This window comes from Xenopus laevis, chromosome 7S, assembly GCF_017654675.1.
Source record: "Xenopus laevis strain J_2021 chromosome 7S, Xenopus_laevis_v10.1, whole genome shotgun sequence".
Classification (NCBI taxonomy): domain Eukaryota; kingdom Metazoa; phylum Chordata; class Amphibia; order Anura; family Pipidae; genus Xenopus; species Xenopus laevis.
Genome location: NC_054384.1, coordinates 24,555,782 through 24,583,338, shown reverse-complemented (window position 1 = coordinate 24,583,338; position 27,557 = coordinate 24,555,782). Strand labels below are relative to the sequence as shown.

At 38.4% G+C, this 27,557-nt stretch overlaps 1 protein-coding gene across 2 annotated transcripts in view; it reads left to right on the top strand.

Annotated features, from left to right (window-relative positions):
- hectd2.S (HECT domain containing E3 ubiquitin protein ligase 2 S homeolog) overlaps positions 1 to 27,557 on the top strand; it is a 196,683-nt gene that overhangs the window by 137,664 nt on the left and 31,462 nt on the right. For both annotated transcript variants that reach the window (XM_041571013.1, XM_018227501.2), the window contains exons 2-3: positions 5,516 to 5,645; positions 14,175 to 14,313. In XM_041571013.1, coding sequence (XP_041426947.1) covers positions 5,516 to 5,645; positions 14,175 to 14,313 — 269 coding nt within the window. The remainder of the gene's footprint in view (positions 1 to 5,515; positions 5,646 to 14,174; positions 14,314 to 27,557) is intronic.

Sequence of the window (27,557 nt, the reverse complement as noted above, 5' to 3'; positions counted from 1 at the left end):
AAGCAGCCCACACCACACTGAGCATGTGCATAGTCTTGGTCTTGCAAAGATGTTTAACAAAGTTACAAGATGGTGACCCCCTGTGGCCAACTTTGAAAGCATAAATCATTTGTTTGATTAGGCTTGTGGTGCAGTAAATGTTTACGTTTTGTATACAAAATACAGCATTTCTAGCCTTATTCTATTTTAGACTTTACTTTCCCTTTAAGGTTCCTGTGACATTGGATACATTTTGGAAGCGACAAAGCACCATTCTGATATCAGTATTTGTTCGTTTCTGCTCTTGGTCTTTTCCACGTAAAAAAAAATTGTGCTGTACTTCTACTTCTACTTTACATTGCTCCAGTGGTAGGTTTGCCCTTTAATACACTGTACATTTAAAAAAGCAAATGGAAAATAAAAGGGCTTTTCAGGAGCTGTAGCATCCTGTATCCCTCTGTCTTGGAAAACTACATCAGGCAACAGGCATTGCACTTCTTTTTGGAGGACTTTAAAACTCTTAAAGCACTACTAGTCTGTCCATACAGTTTTTTTCCACCAAAAGGGATATCACTCAGAAACACTAGTGCTTCATCAGTAACTAAATGGTTGCCATGATACCCCAGATTTTGCTGTGCTCAAAAATGGCCACCAAAGGCAGTTTTTTGCACAATGTACTGTTACCAGTAGAAGCTTTAGAACCTATTTGTTTTTTTGTGTGCTTACAACAAATGTCATAACATTTTTAATTAAAAATGGTCAAAGTTGTTGACCATATCTCTTAAGAATTGTCAGTCATGTCGCCAGTATACAGTAATATAATTACTACTGACCTAATTTAGGAAGCTGTAAATAAATGGGTAAGTGTTTTTTTTTTTTAAGTGGACATTTTACCTTACAGTTTATATTGGTATAAAGTAAAAAAAAAGACCATACACAGGCAAATCGTGTATACTCTTACTTCAGGCTGAATCACAAGCAAAAGAGGTTGTTCCTGAACAATCGGAACAACTGCTGCATGTGCCAGTACAACATGCACTGGCCGATGATGGTATTGGATGAAATTTTCTAACCTGCCCAATCCCCAAAGCGACCAATATCCATAGTACATTGATATCTGTTGGGAACAGTGAGCCTCCATGTCCACACAGAAAATATTTGTATGAGTTTTAGTTGTGCATGGCCAGCTGAAGGCGATTTATAGTCACTCTTTAATCGTTTTTATGGCTTATGATTTCTGTTCTGTTGCACAGCTATCCAGTTGGATAAATTTGCACCTAAGAATAACCCGTGGCAAATTTTGGTATTCGTTATTCTGCCTGCAGCTGATGACAAATCATAATTACTGTTTGGTTGCTAAGTGTTAATAACCAGGGATACATTTGCTCATTGTTGGTAAACTCCCTTACTTCATTGTATGCAGATATCCATTTCCTGAAAAGTAGTAAACAAAATCCATTATTTGTGGTTCATGGAAAAGATTTAGCTTGATGTTGTCTGGATGACAGTGGAGATGATGATTGTAATGCATATTTGAAGAAAGTGACAATGAAATGGAAATGATAGTTGATAAAATGATGTTGCACCAAAACCAAAGAAGGAGACGGCACTCCATTCAAGGAAAAGGCAGGTTTATTACAGATCCCACAGGGATCTTCACAACCTATGCGTTTCAGGACTCAATCCCTTAATCCCTGCCTATGATTAAGGGATTGAGTCCCGAAACGCCTAGGGCGTGAGATCCCCGTGGGATCTGTGATAAACCTGCCTTTTCCTTGAATGGAGTGCCGTCTCCTTCTTTGGTTTTGGTGTGAGATAAGCGGTGGGGACGCTGCGGACAGAGCACCCAACAAGGAGCACATGGAGTATCTTATGGGGGGTAAGATGGGAGCGGTCTAATTGGTGTGTACGAAGTATATAATGATACAGTGGCGGAACTACCGGGGGAGCAGGGGGTGCGAGCGGGCCAGGGCCCGCACCCCCTTAGGGTCCCCCGGCAGCCCGCACGCCACTGGAATTCGGGCCGAAAATCGTGTACGGCGGGGGGCCCGGCTGCGTGTCACGCACCACGGCCCGCCCCCCTCTAGTTACGTTACTGTAATGATAAAATGATGTTGGTCAATATATTCAAAGCATGTCCACCTACAAAAGATAGTGATACTAAAGTGATCTTAAAACAATCCTGGTCAGGCTTGCTTATTACTTGAAATTGGGTTGCTGTAAGCTTTCACATAGAAAATTGTGCAGCAGATCTATTTTTTTTTGTCAGGCCTACAACTTTGAAAAGCTGTCCTGCCAAAATATGGGTGAGATTGGGAGGCAAAATGGCAAAGAATCACCTTGTGTGCCGTAGGCCTGTGAGTGAAACAAAAGCTAAGCTTATGCAGAATAAACTAAGGAACTGACCTTCTGTATTGGAGAAAATACTTCAGCCTATTAAGGTGTTTTTAAAGGTGATCTTTACTCTTGAGGTAGTTTAAATTAAATAAAATATTGTTTTCTCAGCATATTAAAATATTTTGCATCATTTTCTTTTTTTTTGGGGGGGGGGCTTGGTAAATGTTGTTGTCTTTATATAGAAGGGCATTTCTCTCCTAAAAAAAATCTAATACAAAGCCAAAGAAAAAAAAGCCGAACACTTATTTCTGATTAAATATCCTTTGGTGCCCAGCTTTCAGCTAGGACGGCTTCCTTTGTTAGAAAATTACTTTATCTCACACTATAAAGTCGTTTGATGTGTCTTCTTCTTTAATCCTTTGCTTATTGATATGTATATCCAGCTGTTCATTACGATTTCTATCTCTTCAGATCATGTCAGACATGCCTTGGAATAATTATCATGGTATGTTTAAATTAGGTTAGTAATTTTCTACAATGATGTTTTCTTCATAATGCAATACTGCCTATGTACAGAAAACATAATTACAGTGTTTTATGCAGTTACCCGGCTGCATATTTTCCTACACATTTTTATTTTAATTGATGTGAGTTTGACATGTACTATATGCAGAAGACATAACCATTATTGTAAGGATGGTGCATACATAAATGTTTTAGACACCTTTAGGATGGCTGAGTTTCTTGCCCATAGTCCTCCAGTTGGGGCACAACTAACTGGCTTATGTTTTAGGGTTCGTCATGTTTTGTAGTCAAAACTGGTATTCGAACACCCAAATTTGAGCACCTGTTTTGTCATAGACTTTGTTTTAATCCTTGCAATTTACATGAAATTATAATGGGTCTGTTACAGTAATATGGTGGCTTTTATTGCTACACTTTCTTTGCCTTTTTTTGGCACTGCTTACATAAGTTGCTTTGCTCTAGAAGTCTGTGGTGCCAGTGATTTTAATTTGCAGATGGTGTTACAGATGTGACACTGTAAATATTATGCCATCTTTAGATCTTGCCTGGCATCAGAAACTGGTGTAAACAAACACCAACAGTCCATGACTCGGTTGCAGAAGAACATAAATGTTACAATTACTTTGGAGACATACAGTATAGTTAACATGATTATTTACCTGTGTACGGTATGTATTTAATGTACGTGCTTGTTTTTTTCAGCTATTGCTCAGTATAATGTGCTTTTGTGTGTCTCTGTTAAAGAAGCATCGTTCTGATCAAACATCCTTATTGCATATTTTATTTAAATAGTGTATTTCAGTTATCCGGAAACCAGTTATCCAGAAAGCTCCAAATTACAGAAAGCCCATCTCCCGTAGACTCCATTTTATCCAAATAACACAATTTTTTAGAAATGATTTCCTTTTTCTGTGTAATAAAACAGTACCTTGTACTTGATTCAAACTAAGATATAATTAATCCTTATTGGAAACAAAACCAACCTATTTTTTATAGGTTTATTTAATGTTTACATGATTTTCTAGTAGACTTAAGGTATGAAGATCCAAATTATGGAACAATCCATTATCCGGAAAACCCAGGTCCTAAGCATTCTTGATAACAGGTCTCATACTTGTACTATAATACAGTTTATTGTAAGTTATTTTTTGGATGGTAGTGTAGTTGCCCAAAGTAATATATTTTACCTACAGTATCATGGCATAGTATTCATGGCTTCTTGTTCTTGTGATACCTTGATGAACTGAGTTCCATTGGTATCTCCCAACATTTATTCCAAATTGGAAAATCCTTTGAGCGTCTATTTACTATTATGACCACACACTTGCCCCAAACCCCACCTGCTTTCATTTAAAATCTGTCCATTGGGGATGTATAAATCAGCTGATACCCCAAATAAATGGATCATTGCGAAAGTGAGAAGACGCTTCGGCTCCTTTAGGTGCAGAATTTCACTTTGGACATATTGATTGAGATTCAAGATGATTACAGGATCCTAAAATGCCATATAAGCACAGATATCAGCCAGTATGGTTGGAAAGTTTTTTTTTTTCTGGGGTAGTATGTAAATATGGTGGGCTCATTTTTTTTTTTCTCGCTAACAGGATGTTCTCACTCCTGCAAGTAGTTTAAGCGGAATTACCGATAACTTCTGGAGAAGAATCGGCAAGCACTCCGGACGCCACTCGTGAGGTAAAAGACAACTTTATTTCAGCAGATTAAATACATCGAATCCTGACGCGTTTCGTATCCTAAGATATGTAGTCATAGCCTATGACTACGTATTTTAGTATACGAAACGCGTCGGGATTCAATGTTTTTAATCTGCTGAAATAAAGTTGTCTTTTACCTCACGAGTGGCGTCCGGAGTGCTTGCCGATTCTTCTCCACAACTTGCACAGACACCACTTGTTATGGGTTTGGGGCGACGCACTCGGGCCACTCGATATGTTGGGTGAGTGCTTTTCCCTTCAAAGTTTCAGCTTGTTAAGGAGTTGTTCTATACTAAAGTGTCTGATTACAGGGTGAGCTCTTTCAAGTTTGAGGCTTAATAACTACAATTATTTGATTGATTAAGTAGCACCCTGTTTTGAGTAAGGGGCATTCAGGAAGGAGCAGCTTTTATTCACAATTTACCAATAACTTTTGCTTTATTATATGGGAGAGTTTGCATAAAATAAATACATGTAAAACGGTGCCAAGTACTAGTCTAATTCTTTTGAAGATTCCAAGTTAAATGTGCACTGCTAGTATAATTAATTTTGTAACAACAGTACCACCTGCTGTCAGTTGTTATGACTATTAGAAGTTCTGTAAAATCTCATTTTCTTAGGTCTAAATCCCATTAAAACCAGGTAGAGATTTAAGATAACCAGATCCTTAGCTGCAGTCAAATTATCCTGTGCAAATGTCATAAGAATTATATAAACACCTATAATAATGGCATGAAACTGATTAAATTAGCAGTTTGCTTTTCCCACTGGTGTAGTGCTATGTTTTTGTTTATATACATTTTTCGGTTAGTCATGAACAATTTTATTAAAGTGACATAATTCTTTCTTCTTGTATAAAGGGGCACATTATGTTCCCAGAAGTTTCTGTCATAGTAAAAATTTGCATGAGGGAAAATGAGGGTAAAGCACATTTTTGCAGTAATTGCATCCTTTAATTACAGGGAATGGATAGAGGAGCCAAGGGGCAGTTTTCCACATTCAGCAATTTCATTTCGACTATCAACCAGAAGAAAGAAGCTGCTGGGAACAGAAACTCACCTACTCAGATGGTTTTACCGAATAACAAAAATGGTAATTAAAACTTTTACTGGCACGACTTTGCCATGTACAGAACCATGAAATGAGCAGTTAATTGCTTAGACTTTGAATATGGTCTGGCTAATGAGCTGTAAGGTTAGTTGTGCTGACTGCTGTGTTTGTCTTTGGGGCCAATTTATTAACTGGCAGTATTTTTATTGCTGAGTGGTAATGATGGTTACTGCTTGGTTAAAAATATTGAGCATTTTAGGTTAACCGTGCAGAACAAAAAATGTTATTGTTAATCCTCGTAATTTGCATAACTGTTCGGGTGGGGTGTTAGAGCTGAGTGTGATACTGAGCACTTGCACCCTATAGATCAGTATTGTGTTTGACTGTTCAGAGCAGTCGAATACATTCTGCTAAATTGACACATGTACTGTATCTGCTTTGATAAAAATCTCAATTTGTTAAAGGGATTTTATCATGGGAAAACACATTACATTTTTTTTTGTTTTCAAAATGCATCAGTTAATAGTGCTGCTGCAGCAGTATTCTGCATTGAAATCAATTTTCCATAAGAACAAACACACTTTTTTTTTTTATATTTAATTCTGAAATTCGATAATCTGACACAGGGCTAGGCATGTTGTTAGTTCCCCAGGTGCCCTAAGTCATGTGACTTGTGGCTCTGATAAACTTAAGTCACTCTTTACTGCTGCACTGCAAGTTGAAATGGTATCACCCCTCAGCAGCCGATTAATAGAACAATGGGAAGGTAACAAGGTTACCGGACACCTGCATTTCTAGGTGTAGCTATAAGAATAGCGCTTGATAGTAAAAATCCATCTCCCATTGCCGCTCCTCCTTGTATAGGAGAAACAGTAGCTTATCTGAAAGCATTCTATTGTGAAATGCTGACTGTTTCTAAAAGCACAGGATCAGGCACAGTGGTCTGCATTCAGGAATAACGGTTAATATGGTAGAGTGAATTATTTGTAATGTAAACCATGTAATTTAGAAATAAAAACTACACCATACAAATCATGACTGAGAAATGTTTTATGTGCTAAAATTATATAGGGTACCCCAGTTTAAAACAAGAGTAAATAGGTATTCATATTTTTTTTCAATTCTGTAACTTTGTACAAGCACAGTTGATACATAAATACACATTTTATGAAAAGTAATCTTTTTAATATTTCTAGATATATCGGGGAATGATGATGTGCACTTGATTCCATGATAGATATAATTTTAAATGTCCTGCATAGCAGCCAAGGATCCAACTTGTTCTGTACAACTCCATATGCTTCCGTACATGAGCTATAAATTATCATTTATATAAAGACATCATATCCGCCAGCTCTTTACAGAGTAAAGGGATACAATCGCAAGATAAAATATTTACAATGACATCTTACTGAAACAGATACAAATTGTTGGATCTGCAAAGCATTGAGACCCTGCCTGGAAGAGCTTACAGTCTAAAAGGCAAGGGGAGTGAGACAAACAGTGGGTGTGACCTGTGTGGTAGGGTCCCCCATAAAAGTTTTTTTTTTAAAAAAACATTGGGGCCAGGGCCCCCATAAAAGTTTTTAAAAAAACATTGGTGGCCATGGCCCCCCTTACAAGTTAAAAAGAAACACTGGGGCCCCAGAGAATATTTTTTAAAAAAACATTGGTGGCAGGGGCCTATAGAGTATTAAAATAATACATTGGTGGTCAGGGCTTTAATAAAATATAAAAAAAAAACACATTGGTGTTCAGTAGAACTGAACTCGTGGCTTCAGGCTTTTTAGCTTTGGCTCATTTAATGACTTTGGGTCTTTCCGTGGCTTCGGGACATCAACTTCAGCTCCTTTCGCGGCTTCAGGACTTAAACTTTGTTTTTTTTCATGGCTTTGGGTCTTTTTGTGGCTTCCGGACTTCGGCTATTCCGGAATTCGGCTATTCCGGACTTTGCCAATTTGGCACGACTTTGGCGCTGTCAAGGGGGGCCTGGCTTTTTCGAAAAGTGCAGCACAGCTGGGCCCCCCTTTAGGCCCGGTACAACAGTACCCCCCTGATGGTGGCCCTGGTTGTGGGTACACTGTGAGATATGAGAGCATATATGAATATCTTGGTTATCTAATGCTCAAGGAAGAGTTGGCAGACAGGGAATTATCCTAAATCAAAAGTGGCAACACTTTTGAGAATCTGGGCGTAGGGAGTTAACGAGAGAATCAAATGTAATTCATAACAATTATAGTTATTTCAGGAGAATGGATGCAGAAGATGCAAAAATTACCAGTTCAGTTGTTGAGTTTTTTGGCAATGAGAGGACATAAAGAGGCTGCAATTGTACAATTGTGATATTAGCTAGAGTGTAGGCCAGGTCTGGAGAGGAGTGTTAGACTTGAGTACCATCTGCATATAGATGACCCTAAAATACAAAGAATAAAAAAAGTCATATTTAAATCAAGACGCTGCATGCATTAAGCATAGTGATCAATGGTATTTCTCCATGTGCCGTGGTTTAGTCAACTACTTTTCTCATTCCACCTATTCTTTGCATGTTCCTTACGCTCCAACTAAGCTACAAAAGGTGTAATTAAATAAGAGTCTCCACCCAAAATTGTTTTTGGGGGAAAAAAAAAAGTCTACGGAACTTATACAGTATACATTGATTATATATTTGGAATTGCTATTGAAAGCAGTATCTGCCTGTCTGTTTCCATTCTCTGCACTTCTGTCTCTGGGAAGAAACTACTGTTACATTGTTGTAACTAGAAGTGCCTTGTATTTATTGAACTTACTGCACCAGCCTTAATATTAAGTATCTCTATAATTACAGTAATATTCAGGCCTTCAAAGTTTTGTGAAGATTTGATGAATGGCACCATACAGGTCAGAAATCTGTAAAAAACAAAAAACACTATTCCATCATGGCTAGCAACATTTCAGGCTGCAACAGGCCTTTTTCAAAGTTGTGCACAGGAGCTCCCCATCTTGGATTTTGTTAGGAGTGTCAGTGAGACTGGTCATGCTCAGGGGAGCTGTTAAGAAGCTTCATGCAAATCTCACTGATTTCTGAGCAGTCGTGTAATGAGAATCTAATTTATTTACTAATCATCTAATTTATTTACCATTCTTGTGTCATGACTATATAGTATATTGTGAGCCAGTCCCTAAGGTCAGGTAAGTAACAGTAGTCTGTAGTACGTGCTGTGAATCGGCAGAGAAGAATATGGGGGCTATAGGGGGCATCTTCAGAGTCACTTATCTTCACTAATAAATGGCTGTGGCAGTCTTGGGGTGATACCGAAGCCTAAAACGTAATGTACAGCATATCTACACTACTGTGTTTTTTAAGCATTAGTCAGACTCAAAGCACAGAAAGAGATAAACACAACTTTGCATAGCAATTACATTTGCAAATAGCTGTACTTTAAGATGCACAGAATTACATTCTCTTTCATTATGCAAAAAAACATTCTAGCCCGGAGGACTGCTCTAAAGTTTTTTTTATTCCTCCCATCCTAAACACATTGTCCACTGCTGTTGTAAAGTATGGTTAGTATATGCACAACGATGTTTTAAGTGCCAACTGCTTGGTTGAGTGGAGAAAGGTTTTCAGGATTACACAACAAGTCCAGTTTCTACTTAGCACTACAGATATTGTCCGTTTCTGATAATATATTTCTCAAATCTGATACTGAAAATCCATGCAAAAAAATCATAAATGGTATGGAGTATTAAGGGAGTCACAGGTGTATGCCCCCAAGAACATTTTCCTGTGGCAGTCACATTTCTATCTCCTGATAACAAACTCGGATATAAAAAATGAAAATATTCTGGAAGGCAGGGTCTGCCAGTTACGGTCAATTTGAACTTTGTCTAGCGGCACTGAGAATTCATTATCCAGATACATCAGAGAGCTACATGTTCATTTTCTCTGGACAGATAACAGTGATTAGCCCTGGCTTCAAGAATACAGGGCACCATTTCCCTGCGGCCATATACTGCCCATTATGTTGTGAACTTTTACATTGTCTTGGAGTTGCAAAAGACCGTTGTCACGCTGCTAATAGCCTCGTAGTTGCTGTATATTATTCTGAGTAGTCTGTAGTTTTGCCAGATGGGCACAGCGCCTGCATAATGTAATTCAGTACTCTTAATATTGATTTTTCTTTGAATTTTTCTTTAACAGAAGTACTAGACTAGGAGGGAACAGCTTGTCCAAAATGCACACAATATACTTCTTTTCTTAATTATAGAAGTGGAACTCCGTTTTAATAAGAAACCTAGGGCAATTGTAATACTTTTTGCCTTTTTTATTGTATTTTGTCAAGAGTATATTTAATTAACATAACATATGTAAAACACTGCTTTATCTAAATAAATAATTTTCATTCAAATAAATCAGGAAACTGCCATTTTAAAGGGGTTTTTCACCTTTGAAATAACTTTTAGTATGACATAGAGAGTGATGTTCTGAGACCATTTGCAATTGATTTTCATTTTCTATTGTTTGAGTTATTTTGCTTTTTAATCAGCAGCTCTTCAATTTGCATTTTAAGTCCAAATTACCCTAGCAACCATGCATTGATTTAAATAAGAGATAGGAATGTGAATTGGACAGGACCTGAATAGAAAGAGCAGTAATAAATTAGCAATAAGAATAAATTTGTAGCCTTACAGAGCATTCGCTTTTTAGATGCGGGTCAGCGACGCCCATTTGAAAGCTGCAAAGAGTCAGAAGAAAGCAGCACTCTAAAACTATAAAAAATAAATAATGAAAACCAACTGAAACGTTGCTTAAAATTGGCCATTCTATAACGTACTGAAAGTTACCTTAAAGCTGAACCACCCCTTTAAGTAGCAAGGGCAACCCTTGGCTTATACACTTCACTCTGCTCACACAAAATCCAAGGGCACACAAACATGCTAGGTGACCTAAGCCAATAAATGGACAGAGCTGAGTCTTTTACTTGTACGTTTCTTTCTGTTACAGTAAGAGCTGCATTATTTCCTGCCAGGTAATCACACATACCGTCACAAAATGGTGGCCCAAAGCAAAATGTGTAAAAAAAAAAAAAATCATTATTTACTTCTATAATGAGTGAGAATTTAAAGAACCTTACCAAATTGGCTTATATGAAACAAATGAGCTGTAGGTTGAGTATTCATCCTGAATGTCCTTTATGCTGAATTATAAAGAGACTTGGCATCTTAAAACATCACTGTATAGCATAAGCCTGGTTTAGTCCACTTTATCTATGAAGTCACTTTTCTAAATGCTTAGTTAGCTGTAGTTATGCCAAAAAGAAATAGAACACTCTGTTTGCTACTGTAGAAAATGCATTTCCCCACTTACATATTTCGAATTTTTTTTAAACCAGGTTTGTTTCCCCATAGACCAGGGATCCCCAACCTTTTTTTTACCCATGAGCCACATTCAAATGCAAAAATAGTTGGGGAGCAACACAAGCATGAAAAAAATATCCTGGAGGTGCTAAGGAGTTATTGGCTATTTGGTAGCCCCTATGTAGACTAGCAGCCTACAGGAGGCCCTGTCTGACCGTACACATGGATTTTATGCAATGAAAACTTGCCTCCAAGCCTGGAATTCAAAAATAAGCAGCTGCTTTGAGACCACTGGAAGCAACATCCAAGGGGTTGGCGAGCAACATGTTGCTCATGAGCCACTGGTTGGGGATCACTGCTATAAACCATTACAGAAGTCAACAGACTTTTGTCCTGAAGCACCAATGTTACCGCTCCAGTTGGTTCAGGTGAATCTCTTGCACTGTGCCCTACTGACACAGGGGAACTGTGTCAGTGATTAGGCTTGTATTGAAGATACTTGTACCTTTCTTTGTAATTATAAAAAAAAATCGATGTTTTTTGTTATTTCTTGAACTAAACGGGAAACCTGAAGCTACTCCATATTTGGTCCTTGGGAAGTAAATAGTTGGATTATCCATGCTTCGTTAATCCCCCCCTGCACAATGCACTCCTGCTTATAATAAGTGGTAGCATAGGTCTGTGCTAGGAGTGTTCCCTTGTACTAAGCACAATTCTGCTCAAAAAGCTGACGGTATAGTGGTCCTTTAAAACCTTGGACTTTTCTGCAACCAAGGTCAATTGACACTGTCCTGCAGGATGTTACGTGAATTTTGCTTACTTCCAGAAAGTCAGTGAAACCACTAATGCAGGATCCAGTTTTAGTGTTGTATTGATTTTAACGGTTCTAATCCATAAAATCGCTTTTCAACTTTCATTGTAACAACCTACCAGCATAATAGGCTTTTACTACTTTCTGAATGTTCCTTTGCAGCTAGAACAGTGTTACATTTTTAATCACAATTTGCCCTGGTGTTTGTTATTCCCTACAACTTTTCTTGTTACATTTGAATCCCCGTGATGCCTTTCCAATGTCTAGCTGTGAAAACCAAAAATAAACCTTTCTGTAAAATCAAAGGTACTGGCAGTGTGTGGGCAGATGTGACTCACTTTATATACTCAAGTGGCTGATGCCGTTCCATCTGCGTAGCTATTCCTAATTTACAAAATAGTAAAAGTAGATTGAGCTACTCCATTGTCATCTCCCACTCGCACCAGTAGTGTGTAATGCTATAAACACAAAACAACAAGGACCATCTGTCTTAAAGCCATACAGCTGAAGTTAAAGAAAAACTATACCCCCAAAATGAACACTTAAGCAACAGATAGTTTATATCATATTAAGTGACATATTGAAAAATCTTAGCAAACTGGAATATATATATCTAAGTAAATATTGGCTTTTTACATCTCTTGCCTCATGCTCATGTGACCTAAGAAGTAAAGTTTGTTTGTGTGCACAGTGAATAGTACGATCCCAGGGGGTGGCCCTTATTTTTTAAAATGGCAATTTTCTATTTATGATTACCCAATGGCACATACTACTAGAAAAGTATATTATTATGAAAATGGTTTATTTACATGAAGCAGGGTTTTACATATGATCTGTTTTATGCAATATCTTTTTATAGAGACCTACATTGTTTGGGGGGGTATGGTTTTCCTTTAATGCATTAGTGAAATGTGTTAGGAAAGGGTCATAGACTAAAAAGATATATGTTTGCTAAATCAAATTTCATAGCAAATAATATAAAGTGATATCCCTATGTAATTGTGACATAATTGGAATTTTACTTGCAGTTATTCTTAAGTCATGCGTAGAATTTTTTCAATTGATTGCTCACATTCCAAAGTCCACCACCCAGTGAGATCTGTTACTGGTGGGGGAGAATGCTGGAAGATGCTAGGAATACAATTGAGAAAATTAGACAATAAGAGTAAACGGGGGACAGCATAATAAGTTGCAAAGTTTGGCAGTTAGCCCATAGGAACTGGAAGTAGTAAACTTATGGAACCAGTTATCCAGAATCCTCAGGACCTGGGGTTTTCAAGATAACTGATCTTTCCGTAACATGCCTTAAGTTTACTAAAAAATCTTTTAAACCATAAATAAACCCAATAGGCTTGTTTTCCATCCAATAAGGATTAATTATATCTTAGTTTGATCAAGTTCAGGCTACTGTTTTATTATTACAGAGAAAAAAGGAATCATTTTTAAATATCTGAATTATTCGGATAAAATGGAGTCCATAGGAGATGGCCTTCCCGTAATTGGGAGCTTTCTGGATAACTGGTTTCCCCAATAAGGATGCCATGTGTGTAAATCATTTCTCGGTCTCCTAAAGAAAACATCTTCGTTGCTGCATTTCTGGGTGGGATTTATTTCCACCATCCCTGTCTCGTTCTCTAAAAGTGATAAAATATAAGATTTCACAGGGTAGCTGCGGTGCATCTATTTGCAGGTCCGGATTTGCCGAAATGCATTAAAGTCTATGGGCAACAATTTTTTTTCGACGTGCGTCATTTCTGAGACGAAACTCTGCGTAAAGATGTGCTCATCCCTAGCGCCCTTCATCATACACCACACAAAGCAGTGTTGAGCGGCAACATATTCTGCAGCAGTGTACAGTAAATGGGCACATACACTGAACATACAGATTATACACAAAAAAAAACAACAACTGATAAGAGTAAAGGTGGCCATAGACGTAACCATTAAGATCTTTCTTGGAAAGGATCCTTACTAGAAAAATAGTTTGTTTCAATATACACGTGTAGAGCTGAATTGTCGGATATACAGGTAGAAACAATAGAATTCTACCTGTATCTGATGATTCAGCACTAACAATAGCCTTCAAAGGCACCCAATCAACATCTTCCGTCCTGCCAGATCGACGAGCCGTCCGATATCCAATTCTTCTGCCAATATTGGTCGGCTCTTTTCCCACCATACACGCACTGAATATCGTACGAAAATTTGATTCCTACAGCATCTGTCCATCTATGGCCACCTTAAAGAGGGCCATGGCCGAAAGAGCCATTTCCAGAAAGAACAGGTTTACAGTTGATGTACAACATATACCGTTATGCCAGCTCTTTGTTTTGTGTTAAAAGTGGAAAAGAATTGCATCTTATTATATTATGCACTCTTTACCTTTGTGACCCTTGTAATTTATCCACACATTTTAATTTCAGTCAGAGACCTTCCCCCAATTTGCCTTGATGTCAGACAGAAGCAGTGCATTTCTATTGACACACTGCCGCCAGAGATGAAGGCCTCCATCCTCCCTGAACCTCAAATTCCCATACGCAACAAAACTCTGAAGGACTTTCAGTGAGTTTTCTGAATTGTTCACGTTTACCTTTTTTTAATTTTTTATGCACAACAAGTACTTTATTTTAATATTGATGTGTAACGAGCATTTTCTTGTTGTTATGCAGCATGAGCTTTGTAGTATTATGCATTTTTTTAAAGAAGAAGGAAAGTTTAACATTTGCCACCATCCAGTAAGTATTGTGACAGCTAGACATCTGAGTCTCAAAAACATATCTATGGATTTTACACCCCCTGTAGTTGAGCTGATGATGATTGGCTAGTAGGAAAATTGCTCTATATTATTATTATTTCTTGCAGTTGTTAATATAGTTAGGGGGATTGCAGGATGAGTCTGTCCACTAAGTTGGTCATTGATTCCCAGACTCTTGGACAGAAAGGATCGATAATTTTGCAATTTTAAGAAAATGGACAGGCCAGTCAGAGTACAAGAAAACCCATTTGTTACTTCCAGGCAAGGACAATGAACTGAAGGGGGTCCCACAAATGTATTTTGCAGGGCAGCAGTTGGGGGACCGGGAAAGTTCGATTTTTCCCCTGATTTCTGAAAGAGTCCTACCTGGTACTGAAGAGTCCACAGAAGAGCTAAGAAAATCTGCATTTTCAGTTTCTATTCAGCAGCTTAAATAAGATATCTCCTAAAGCTTTTATGAAAATATATTCATTAAAGGCATTTGAGGAGCATTTACCTGCTCTGGCAACTATAATATAAGATACAGAAGCATTGTCTTTATTTTCTTGTTGCTCCTGTGAGCGACTGTAGGGTAAAGACACACAGAACTAGTAGTAGCAACTACTTCTTATGACTGCAAAATGCCAAAAAATACCTTTCCATAGACAATACTGAGAATTGCCTCTGCTAAAACACACGGGAAATGTAATTAAAGTCACAAAGAGCAAAACAATTCGCATCAATAAGACTAAAATTCCACATCTCACAATGCAATATTGTTCCTTAAGCTGTTATTGCTTAAGGAACTCTGAAGAAGTGCTTGAAGGTGTCGAAATTTTTTGGAGTAAAAATAATGACTTTTTCATTAAGAAGTTCTATTGACTGTGCATTGGCGCAAACTATAAAATTCACAAACAGTTTTTCGGTAAACAGTTTCCGGGTTTGCAAAAGCTATATTTAATTTGCGCAAAGCAAAATTTTTTCGCGCAAAGGGCACAACTTTTCGCATTGCGAATTGTTTTTCCATTACCGACTTTTATTGCATTCTCTCCTGTAGTGTCTTAGCAAAGCCAATTATGACTTTTGTCTATTTTGTAGGTACAACCAGTTACTGCTACTAGTAGCTCTGTTCGTCTTCACCCTAAGTGCATACATAACAAGGCATATATTCCATCAATCATTCTATGCGCAGCACTTTGCTATAAATACTAAATGGTAAATGTAAGCAGACAGGAAAATTGCTGTTTCGTGCTGTGTTTTTAGAGCACATTACCACGACTTTACATGCTATTTTATCAACAAAGAATACTTGTCCTAATATTGTATTCTTAAGATATTGATAAAATAGAAATAGACCTGCCATATATTCTTAGCGCCAATTCTAATTTTGTAAATAAATATAAACAAGATACATTAGTCTTTCACAACATGTGATCACTTCTTGCCGAAAAGCACTGTATTGGTTTAAATGATCTGTTCCCTTTTAGAGCCCATGAAAGGTAGTTAAGGCAATGAGATGACTAAGCCATAAATACCAACTTCCATTTCTGCCATTCTCTAAGTAAGAAATTTCTCAATCATCTGAGATAACCATGTTTATTCTTAACGATACCTGTTCCCAATGTGCCACAAACACATCCTTCAAAGTTAGAAAATCACGACAAGACTATTATGACCCTAGGGGTTATTTTTTCAGCAAACGTTCAGGAACAGCCGTTATGTCAATAAGATATTTGGCAGAAAAATGACAGGTATTTATGGTAAGATTGTAGAGAACATGAACAGTACAAATGTGAAAAATACTGACCGCTGTATGTTTTTCCCTGCAGGGTTCATGTACAGGTAATGTAACCCCTACTGTCATTTCTAAGAATCTCGGATGTCCCCAAAGCCTTACATGATTATGTATACTTATGAAACTTGAGGCCAATACACCAATGCCAGATTTGTATTTTTAAACTTTTTATTTCCACTAGGCAGTACAATTTTTTGCAGTGTGAATTTTTTGGATAAATTAAATATAAATTAGGGATACAATTGATATAAATTAGTAATACTACCATGATATCCCTAGATATCAATAGTGTTGCATATCCTAGTATCTATTTATAAATTACATTTATACATACAATGTCATACTGCATGTTTAAAAGCGCTGCACAATATGTTGGTGCTCTAAAAATACATGTTCATAATAATTAACAATAGGAAATATTATCTTGACCTTGTTTCCACTATACATAGCAAAGAGTAACATTGCAAATAATGAATAATATACAGTAGCAATGCATACATGTCTGGTGCTTATGAGAATGCCCTGACTTTCCCATGCATCTGCAACTCACACTGTTGTGTTACGCGCTGCATTTTTGTGATCTCTGAGAGAGTTACTCGCGCAGTCCTCTCTGGCAGCAGCAGAGGGCTCCACTTGCTTTTGCATAATGCCCCTGTGTATTTCTTCTGTAACATCTACCTGATTGGAATCCACATTTCATTGAACGAAACATGCCTTCACTACTGGCACTGCATTCAGGAAATCTGCAGATTGTGGCATCCCATATACCAATGACATGACAATTCCTAGCATCCTATATAATCCCTAGTGTCCTACATTTTGTCATTTATAGTAATCTACTATATGTCTAGCTCTTTGTTCATGCAATCATAAGTGGAAGCATTTGAAGTGTTTCTACCTCCAAATTCTATATCTGTTTGATTATGGTGTCCTATTGCAAGCCACTGCTGGCATTAATCCTTGGTACTGTAGCAAAATTTTATGTCCGGAGCTGCCTGAGGTTCCTGCAATGCTGCCACCCCCCTTGCCCCCCAACACTTACTTTCCTGCTATGGAGAGGGGCAGGCCTGGACTGGGAGTCAAAATAGGCCCTGCCATTCCTAGTACACAGAGACCCAAACAGCCCCCTACCAGACCAAACAGCCCCCTACCATCCCACTATATGGTAACTTTCTATGGAACCGTACAGCATCCCCTCTGGCATTTGCCAGAACCCACAGATTGCCAGTCCGGGCCTGGAGAGGGGGTGGGGCGCATTGCTAGTGCAGAAAGTGCAGTTGTTCTCTCTTGCACTAGAAAAACCAAATTTCTTGGAAATCCGGCTCTTAATGATATCAGGAGTGGCTCTTTGCCTCATTGCACCCCCGCCTAATGTTTTTAAAAATTAGTGGTGAGCACAACTTTCCCTTGTTTGTTATACAGGAGCAGTGACCAGCTCCATGTTGTAGCTCCCACCCCTCCCAGCTATAGTCAGGTGATCCCACTGGTGTCTAATAAAAGGGCAGCCAAGTTTGGGAGTTTTACTTTGAAAGCAGCAAGTAAGTTGTAGGTAAAACTTAGTCCCTTTGTAAAATGTATAATGAAGCAATTGAATTCTTAATGAATCAGATGAAAATTGAGCATAGGACTGGCCAGATATGGGATGACTTTGACGTAGTTGGCCAGCTTAAATATATTGCAATATATGGACAAACAATACCTGTTTTGTTTAAAGGGTAAGGCATTTTTCAGTAGCAGTATGCACAAAATGTCTCTGTCTTAAATATATTGATAATGGGTTGAGTGCAGAGGACCTCTTGTATTTGTCATCACTAGTGGAGACAAATGCATTTCTGCTATTAAATAAGTAATTCTAGATGCATAGTTGGCCACAGGTACATGCAAGTAATGGATATAGTTTAGTGCTGTGTCTGTCATATTAATAAGGAAAGTGATTTGCTCTGAGGTATATATTAAATATTTTTTTTATGCTAATCCGAGTCATAAATGAATATGTGGCATGATAAAAGTGAATTTTGTATGTTTTTAAGATGGCTTTTGCGGCCTTCTCTCCAAAATATATATTTTTGCAATCCGTACATTAGGGACATCCAGTGGCTGGACACTGGAAATGCAACTTTGTGCAACTTTTTTCATAAAGTTACGCTTATATTAGAACATGATCCTTATTGCTAAGCATTATCTTGCAGAATATTTAAAGAAAACCCTGATGATAAATAAAGAGGTGTTTCCTGTTAAGCAGAAGGGGGTGGAATGATGTGCAGAATATGTATTGAATGCAAATGAGGTCTCCTGTTAAATCGACAGACAAAAGGATAGAGACAGGCTGAAGTGACATTATGCTCCGAAAGCAAGGCCTGTTCTTCAGTGACATGACGGGTACAAGAGATATTTTATAGGGTTTGTAATACGTGGGCCAAAGGGATGCCCAACTGCATTATAAACAAAGATGCTTAGTTTATCTCCAAGTGAGTAGTATGTCAGGCATAGATAACATTGTTTGGTGCTGGTACCCTAAGCCAGTAACTGATATTAACACTTGGTTCCATACTGCCCTATTTATTACTTTCAGCATAAAGCTATCAACATATATCAAATTCTTCTTTACATTCTTAAATTAACTATCATTATGGAAATGTTATGCCCATGTATCCCATAGCGTCATTAGAACAAAACTGCAACACCAAAATTTAGTAGTTTGTTGTAGTAAAGATATAGTAACAACAATTTTTTTCAAAAGGGACATCTATCTTATGATATCTGAATTTTTACGTTTTTTTTTACTCATTAGTTCAGTGATGTTAGCAGACAAGCACTGCTAATGTTGTGAACGTGTAGCACCCTCTGCTGTTCTGGCATTTACTGGTGCTGGAAGTGTCTTCTGAAGCTTCTCTGCTCAGTTTTTCGTCTCTCATCACATCACATTAGATTCAAGCAGAGAAGTACAAGGACCAGGCACCAAATAGGCATCCATGATACACATTCTTAATATTATCATGGAATAAGAATAAAAGAGTTTTTCAAGAGCCATTGATCAGTTGTGGACCTTGAATTAGCAGGTACAGTTGTTTTAAAGAAAACAATAAGTAATGCAGTTAACCAATATGACCTCTATGCACTCTCACTGCACAAGACTTTACTGCTGAAGAAAAAAACATGTTGAATCTTGTTTAAAGTTAGCTGCACAACATTTAGACAAACCAATGAAATTCTGAGAGAATATAGTCTGGTCAGATGAGACCAAAATTAAACTCCTTGGATGTCATTTCACACACATTTCACATGTTTGGAAGAGAAATGGCACTGCACATCACCCCACATACACCATACCAACAGTGAAGCTTGGAGGTGGGAACATCATGGTGTGGGGCTGTTTTTCAGCATATGGTACTGGCAGACTTCATATAATTGAAGGAAAGTTGAATGGTGAAATGGAAAGATGAATGGATAAATGTACAGGGCATTCTTGATATAAATCTGCTGCCATCTACCGGGATGCTGAAGATGAAATGGCGTTTCAGCAAGACAATGATCCCAAACACACAGCCAAGGAAACGCTCATTGGTTTCAGGGAAAGAAATTAAAGGAAAAATTATACCCCCAAAATGAATACGTAAGCAACAGTTTATATCATATTAAGTGGCATATTAAGGAATCTCCCCAAACTGGAGTATATATTATAAGTATATATATATAGATAGGTATGCACACTCAAAGGAAGACAAGTATGGTATATTTAAAATAAAGTTTTACTTATTTATGCAAATAATACATACAAAGCCACAATGGTAGGCCTGTATAATACAATACATAAGCTTACATGGTATATACCTAACGTTTAAACATAGCCACAATTACATAACAGAAAACAGTAAGTATTACAATTATTCTGGAATCCCCTTTGTCAAGGGGATTCCAGAATCCCCTTGACAAAGGCTTACGCCGAAACGTTGGGGCCATTCTCATACTGGTGGTAGGTGTATCTGCTCCTTGCTGTATAATTGTAATACTTACTGTTTTCTGTTATGTAATTGTGGCTATGTTTAAACGTTAGGTATATACCATGTAAGCTTATGTATTGTATTATACAGGCCTACCATTGTGGCTTTGTGTGTATTATTTGCATAAATAAGTAAAACTTTATTTTAAATATACCATACTTGTCTTCCTTTGAGTGTGCATACCTATCTATATATTGTTACGTTGTGGGGTACCCATTGTAGGGGTACCCTTTTGATGTTTGCACCTCTTGCACTGTTTACCTACAGCATTTGCTGAATTGGTGTGCCCTCCACCCATTACTAAATTCTGTATATATTATAAGTAATATATATAAGTAAATATTGCCCTTTTACATCTCTTGCCTTGAACCACCATTTCGTGATGGTCTGTGTGCTGTCTCAGAGATCACCTGATGATGATTACCCAATGGCACATACTACTAGAAAAGTATATCATTATGAAAATGGTTTATTTACATGAAGCAGGATTTTACATATGAGCTGTTTTATGCATAGTTGCATAGTTAAATTGGGTTGAAAAAAGACAAAGTCCATCAAGTTCAACCCCTCCAAATGAAAACCCAGCATCCTTACACACACCCCTCTCTACTTTTAATTAAATTCTATATACCCATACCTATACTAACTATAGAGCAATATCTTTTTATAGAGACCTACATTGTTTGGGGGTAATCGTTTTCCTTTAAGCTTCTAGAATGGCCCAGTCAATTACTCGACTTGAATCCAATTGAAAATCAACTGAAGTTCAGAGTTCATTGAGAGGCCCTGGAACCTTAAATGTTTGAAGACCGTTTGTTACATAGTTACATAGTTAAATTGGGTTGAAAAAAGACAAAGTCCATCAAGTTCAACCCCTCCAAATGAAAACCCAGCATCCATACATACACCCCTCTCTACTTTTAATTAAATTCTATATACCCATACCTATACTAACTATAGAGTTTAGTATCACAATAGCCTTTGATATTATGTCTGTCCAAAAAATCATCCAAGCCATTCTTAAAGGCATTAACTGAATCAGCCATCACAACATCACCCGGCAGTGCATTCCACAACCTCACTGTCCTGACTGTGAAGAACCCCCTACGTTGCTTCAAATGAAAGTTCTTTTCTTCTAGTCTAAAGGGGTGGCCTCTGGTACGGTGATCCACTTTATGGGTAAAAAGGTCCCCTGCCATTTGTCTATAATGTCCTCTAATGTACTTGTAAAGTGTAATCATGTCCCCACGCAAGCGCCTTTTTTCCAGAGAAAACAACCCCAACCTTGACAGTCTACCCTCATAATTTAAGTCTTCCGTCCCTCTAACCAATTTAGTTGCACGTCTCTGCACTCTCTCCAGCTCATTTATATCCCTCTTAAGGACTGGAGTCCAAAACTGCACTGCATACTCCAGATGAGGCCTTACCAGGGACCTATAAAGAGGCATAATTATGTTTTCATCCCTTGAGTTAATGCCCTTTTTTATGCAAGACAGAACTTTATTTGCTTTAGTAGCCACAGAATGGCACTGCCCAGAATTAGACAACGTGTTATCTACAAAGACCCCTAGATCCTTCTCATTTAAGGAAACTCCCAACACACTGCCATTTAGTGTATAACTTGCATTTATATTATTTTTGCCAAAGTGCATAACCTTGCATTTATCAACATTGAACCTCATTTTCCAGTTTTTTGCCCAGTTTTCCAGTTTAGACAAATCACTCTGCAAAGTGGCAGCATCCTGCATGGAACCTATAGTTCTGCACAATTTAGTATCATCTGCAAAAATAGAAACAGTACTTTCAATGCCCACCTCCAGGTCATTAATAAACAAGTTGAAAAGCAAGGGACCTAGTACAGAGCCCTGCGGTACTCCACTAACAACACTGGTCCAATTAGAAAATGTTCCATTTACCACCACTCTTTGTAGTCTATCTTTTAGCCAGTTCTCTATCCAGGTACAAATACTATGTTCCAGGCCAACATTCCTTCATTTAACCAGTAACCTTTTGTGTGGCACTGTATCAAATGCTTTAGCAAAATCTAAGTAAATCACATCCACTGCCATCCCAGAATCGAGGTCTCTACTTACATTCTCATAAAAAGAGTTTTAGTCTGGCAAGATCTATTACGCATAAAACCATGCTGGCACAAACTCATAGTATTATGATTTGCTATGAAGTCCAGTATCTTATCCTTTATTAAACCTTCGAAAAGCTTTCCTACCACTGACGTCAGACTAACTGGCCTATAGTTTTGAGGCTGAGAACGGGATCCTTTTTTGAATAGAGGCACCACATTAGCAATTCGCCAGTCTCTCGGCACTATGCCAGATCTCAATGAATCCTGAAAAATTAAGTAAAGAGGTTTGGCAATCACAGAGCTAAGCTCGCTAATTACCCTGGGATGAATACCATCTGGCCCTGGACCTTTGTTAATCTTAACATTAGTCTCTTTTGAATTTCTTCATGTGTGAACCATGCATCATTAGTTGTTTTACTAGAATTGGGACTGTTAAGAAGGAAACCTTCACTTACTGATTCCTCATTTGTGTAGACCGATGAAAAATATGAGTTCAGAATCTGCGCTTTTATTTTGTTTTCATCAACCAGCTGACCCCCCTCTGATAGTAAGGGTCCCACCCCTTCCTGCTTCATTTTTTTACTATTAACATATTTAAAAAATAATTTTGGATTTTTTTTACTGCTTGCTGCAATACCCTTTTCTATAGCAATTTTAGCTTCCCTTATAGCTTTGCATGATTTATTGGCCTCCTTGTACCTTATAAATGTTTCGGCTGTACCAGCTAACTTGAAAGCCTTAAAAGCACGTCTTTTCTTACCCACCTCAACACCAACGCTTCTATTGAACCAAAAAGGTTTTGCTTTGCAACGACGTTCCTTGCTTACAAGTGGAATATACTGACAAGTATATTTATCAAAGCAGCATTTTAAAGACTTCCCATTTTTGTTCTGTGTTTAACCCTGAGAAAAGCATTTCCCACTTAATATGTTGCAGAGATGCCCTTATACTGTCAGTTTGCACGTCTGAAATTTAGTGTTTTAGTTACTCCCTTATAGAATTGCTTCTGCAACAGAATCTCAAAGGAGACCATGTTATGATCACTATTCCCTAAATGCTCCCCCACACAAATGTTAGAGATGAGTTCCGTATTGTTAGTTATTACAAGGTCCAAAAGAGAGTTATTCCTAGTAGGTTCTTGAACGAGCTGGAATAAAAAGTTGTCATTCAGCATATTTACAAACCTACTAGCTTTTTCTGTCTTAGCAACCCCATTACCCCAGTCAATGTCTGGATAATTGAAGTCACCCATAGCAACAACTTGACCCAGCTGTGAAGCCGCTTGTATCTGCAAGAGTAGCTGGGCTTCATACTCGACACTTATACGAGGTGGTTTATAGCATACACCAATGATAATTCTTTTTGTTACCTTTTGCCCAGTCAAAATCTCTACCCAGAGTGATTCTACACCCTCACCAGTGCCAGCTATTGTTATTTCTTTAGCGCATGGCTTTAATTCAGGCTTTACAAACAAACACACTCCTCTTCCCTTTTTAAACCCTCTGTCCCTCCTAAAAAGGGTGTAACCATTTAAATTCACAATCCAGTCACATGTTTCATCCCACCAGGTCTCAGTGATACCAATTATATCATAATTTTTAGGGCATGCAATTAATTCCAGGTCTCCCATTTTACCTGACAAACTCCGTGCATTTGCCAGCATACAGCGGAGGTTACTACTTTTACTTTTGAAATTTGCATTACTTAGTGAAGAATTATACGTTAAGTTAGTATTATTCTGTTTTCCTTGTAACAGAGGGACCTCCTTAGCTGGTAAACTGTATGCCCCCCTTACTCCTCCCCCATGACCCCTTACTAACCCCACTGCCCCGTCTACCCTAGCTTCCCCATAATTCTTTATCTCACCCACCCCCCACTTGCCTAGTTTAAACACTCCTCCAACCTCTTAGCCATTCTTTCCCCTAGCACCGCGGACCCCCTTCCATTGAGGTGCAAACCGTCACGACTGTATAGGTTGTACCCCAACGAAAAATCAGCCCAGTGCTCTAGGAACCCAAACCCTTCCTTCCTGCACCAAGACTTGAGCCACGCATTTAGCTCCCTAAACTCCCGCTGTTTTCCTAAACTTGCACGTGGCACAGGCAAAATTTCAGAAAAGATGACATTGGAAGACCTTTCCTTGATCTTAGAGCCTAGATCCCTGAAATCATTCTTTAAGGTCTTCCATCTACCATTTATTTTGTCATTAGTACCGATATGCACTAAGACAGCTGGGTCATGCCCAGCCCCACCCAATAATTTGTCCGATATAATATCCGATTAACCACATGCCGAACCCTGGCACCAGGTAGACAGCAAACTGTTCGGTTATAGCGATCCGGACGACAAATTACCCTATCCACTTTCCTAATAATTGAGTCCCCTACAACCACAATCTGCTTAGGCCTGACTCTACTCTCCTCCCCACCACTACTAGAGAAACTGGTCTCCCGGCTGTTAGAGAGATCAGCCCCATCTAGAATTGCCAATCCAGAGTTCATACTCCCATCATCTTCACACAATCTGGCAAATTTGTTGCGATGTATAATCTCTGGATCAGCCTCCATTTTCCTTTTGCCCACCTTAGATTTTCTAACTGTCACCCAGCTAGCTGCCTCAATATCCTGCTGCTGTTCTGTTCCCCCCAAACTATCTGACCCCGCTAGGTCCTGCTCAGTGAGCAAAAGACTCCTTTCAAGATTGTCAATCGACCGCAATGTTGCAATTTGTTGCTCTAGTGCTCTAACGTGAGCCTCCAAAGTGGCAATTTGCTCACAACCACCACAGAGGTAAGCATTTTGGATCTCTTGTTCCAAATCTGCATACATATGGCAGACTGTGCACTGAGTCAGACCTTCAATCTTGCTAGCACTCATTATCCCAGTTACAGATCAAAACAGGAAAAAATGAAAATAAATATATAAAAAATGAGGGTTTAGAACAAACTTTTGACCTAGTTTGAACCTCCTTTAGTTTTCAACTCCGGTGTTTGTAACTCCACTTACAGATCCCCCACTTGTAACTCCACTTACAGATCCCCCACTTGTAACTCCACTTACAGATCCCCCACTTGTAACTCCACTTACAGATCCCCCACTTAAGGAGCAAACACTTAAGAGAAGCTAACACTAGAGCAAGCTCCACTGGAGTGCCAGGGGTTCTATGTATACAGTCTGTTCAGGTGCAACTAATCAAACCCCACCCCCTCAAACGGAGGGAAAACTGCAAAGTAAAGCAGGTTGTGACAAACTTGCTGTAAGCACTCTAGCACACCAAACTTTGCTGTTTAGCACCCAAGACAGAAAAAAAAAACTTTACAAAATAAAACCACAGTAGTTAAATATAAACCTTAATATAAAATAGCAGTTAATAAATACTTATCCGTTTCAGGTGATTTGTTTGCTTTAAGTTGCTTTATCCAGTCAGCAGACTGATTTCAAACAGACTCACTGGAGTGCCAGGGGTTCTATTTATACAGTCTGTTCAGGTGCAACTAATCCATTCTGTGTGGAAGAATGGGCCAAAATCCCACCTGAGCAATGCATGTGACTAGTTTATCCATACAGGAGGTGTCTTTAAGCTGTCATTACCAACAAAGGCCTTTCTCCTAAGTATTTAATACATTTCAGTTAGTGTGTTCAATACTTATTCCCTGTGTCATTCCACTTTACTACACAAAACTTAATTTATTGATTTATTTCTTTTGAGTTCTTTTTACGTGTGGCTTACTTCGGTTGTTACCGATATCTTGTGTAAATTTCATGTCAATAGCCCAATTAGAAATATACTTACTGAGAAAAACGTTGATGTGTTCAATACTTTTCCAGCTGTATCAACAGCGCTGATCCAGCTCTTACATGCGCAGTTATTTGTGTTATGTAATTCCACTGAATAATGTTACACAAAATAATACCAATTGCTTATTCAGGGACAATTTGCTCTCCAACAACACTTCCCCGGGAGTGTGTGCCATATGATGTAACTGACTTTAAAAGGTAGATGTACTTTGTTTTCGTATAATTTGGTTCCGAAGGGTGCCATTTACAAAATGCCAAGAGACCTCACTAGCGAAGGAATTGCTATTTAGTCATGAGTCTCTCTGCAGTCATAACAGCTCATTACTTGCTGTAGTTTTTGTTGAGATTTTAGCCATCTGTAAACTTTAGAGATGTTATCCAGCTCAGCTTCTTTATGTGCTGGAACACATTTCTTCTCAGCAGGGAGCAAAATATCATGTTAAAAGGAAAATATAAACCTGTATTTCACAGGTGGAGTAGTCCCTAAGTAGAAACTAACACTACTATTCAGAAGAGCCAGGAGCAAATGCTACTGGAAGGAAGCCAATGCTCCAATTTTCCAAACATGTATGATTTCATCTCAAATGGACATATCCATGTATGTTAACAAGCAAAATCATAAAGTTCTTTAGCAGGGGCGCGCCGCCAACGAGGCGAGTTGAAAGTCTTGCCTCAGGCGGCACGCCGGAGAGGTTTCCAGGGGCGGCAAAAAGCCGCTCCTGGTACCTTTTTAAGAGCCGAATTTCCGGTTTTTAAACCGGAAATTCGGCTTTACTAATGTGAGAGAGCGCAATAGCACTCTCCGCATTAGAGTTCCTGCCTCCCCACTGGTAAACCGGGGAGGGGGGCGGCATTGCAGGAGCCGCCTCAGGCGGCGTTTTCCCCTGAATTGTCGCTGTTCTTTAGGGTAAATGTGAAGAGATATGAAGTTTTCAAAATGTTGCTAAAACGTGAGGTAAAGCTGAGCTCAGTTATTATTTTTTATATAGCACTGACATATACACCACCACATCAATTCTTGCCTCAGTGGAGTTTACAATCTAAGGTCCCTATCACATTTACACACAGCCCTTTTAGGGAGCCAATTTATCTACCTATATCTACCTATATGTTTTTGGAGTATGGAAAGAACCCCACACCCATGCAAGCAGCAAGCGGGAGAGCATAAACTCCTTGCCAATTCCCTGACTGTGTTCAAACCTTGAACCCTAGGTACAGTTTTGCCACCATGTAATAAATGTGATTTTTTTACAGTGGCAGTTTTATTAAATCTGCAAATTCCCTGTAGTTTGATTTCCTTTCCCATTAAGCATCATTAACAAATCAACACATTAATCTTAGCAAATTGATTTGTACATTTATCCGAAGCACAGTCATTTTGAATGGTTTGTTTGTG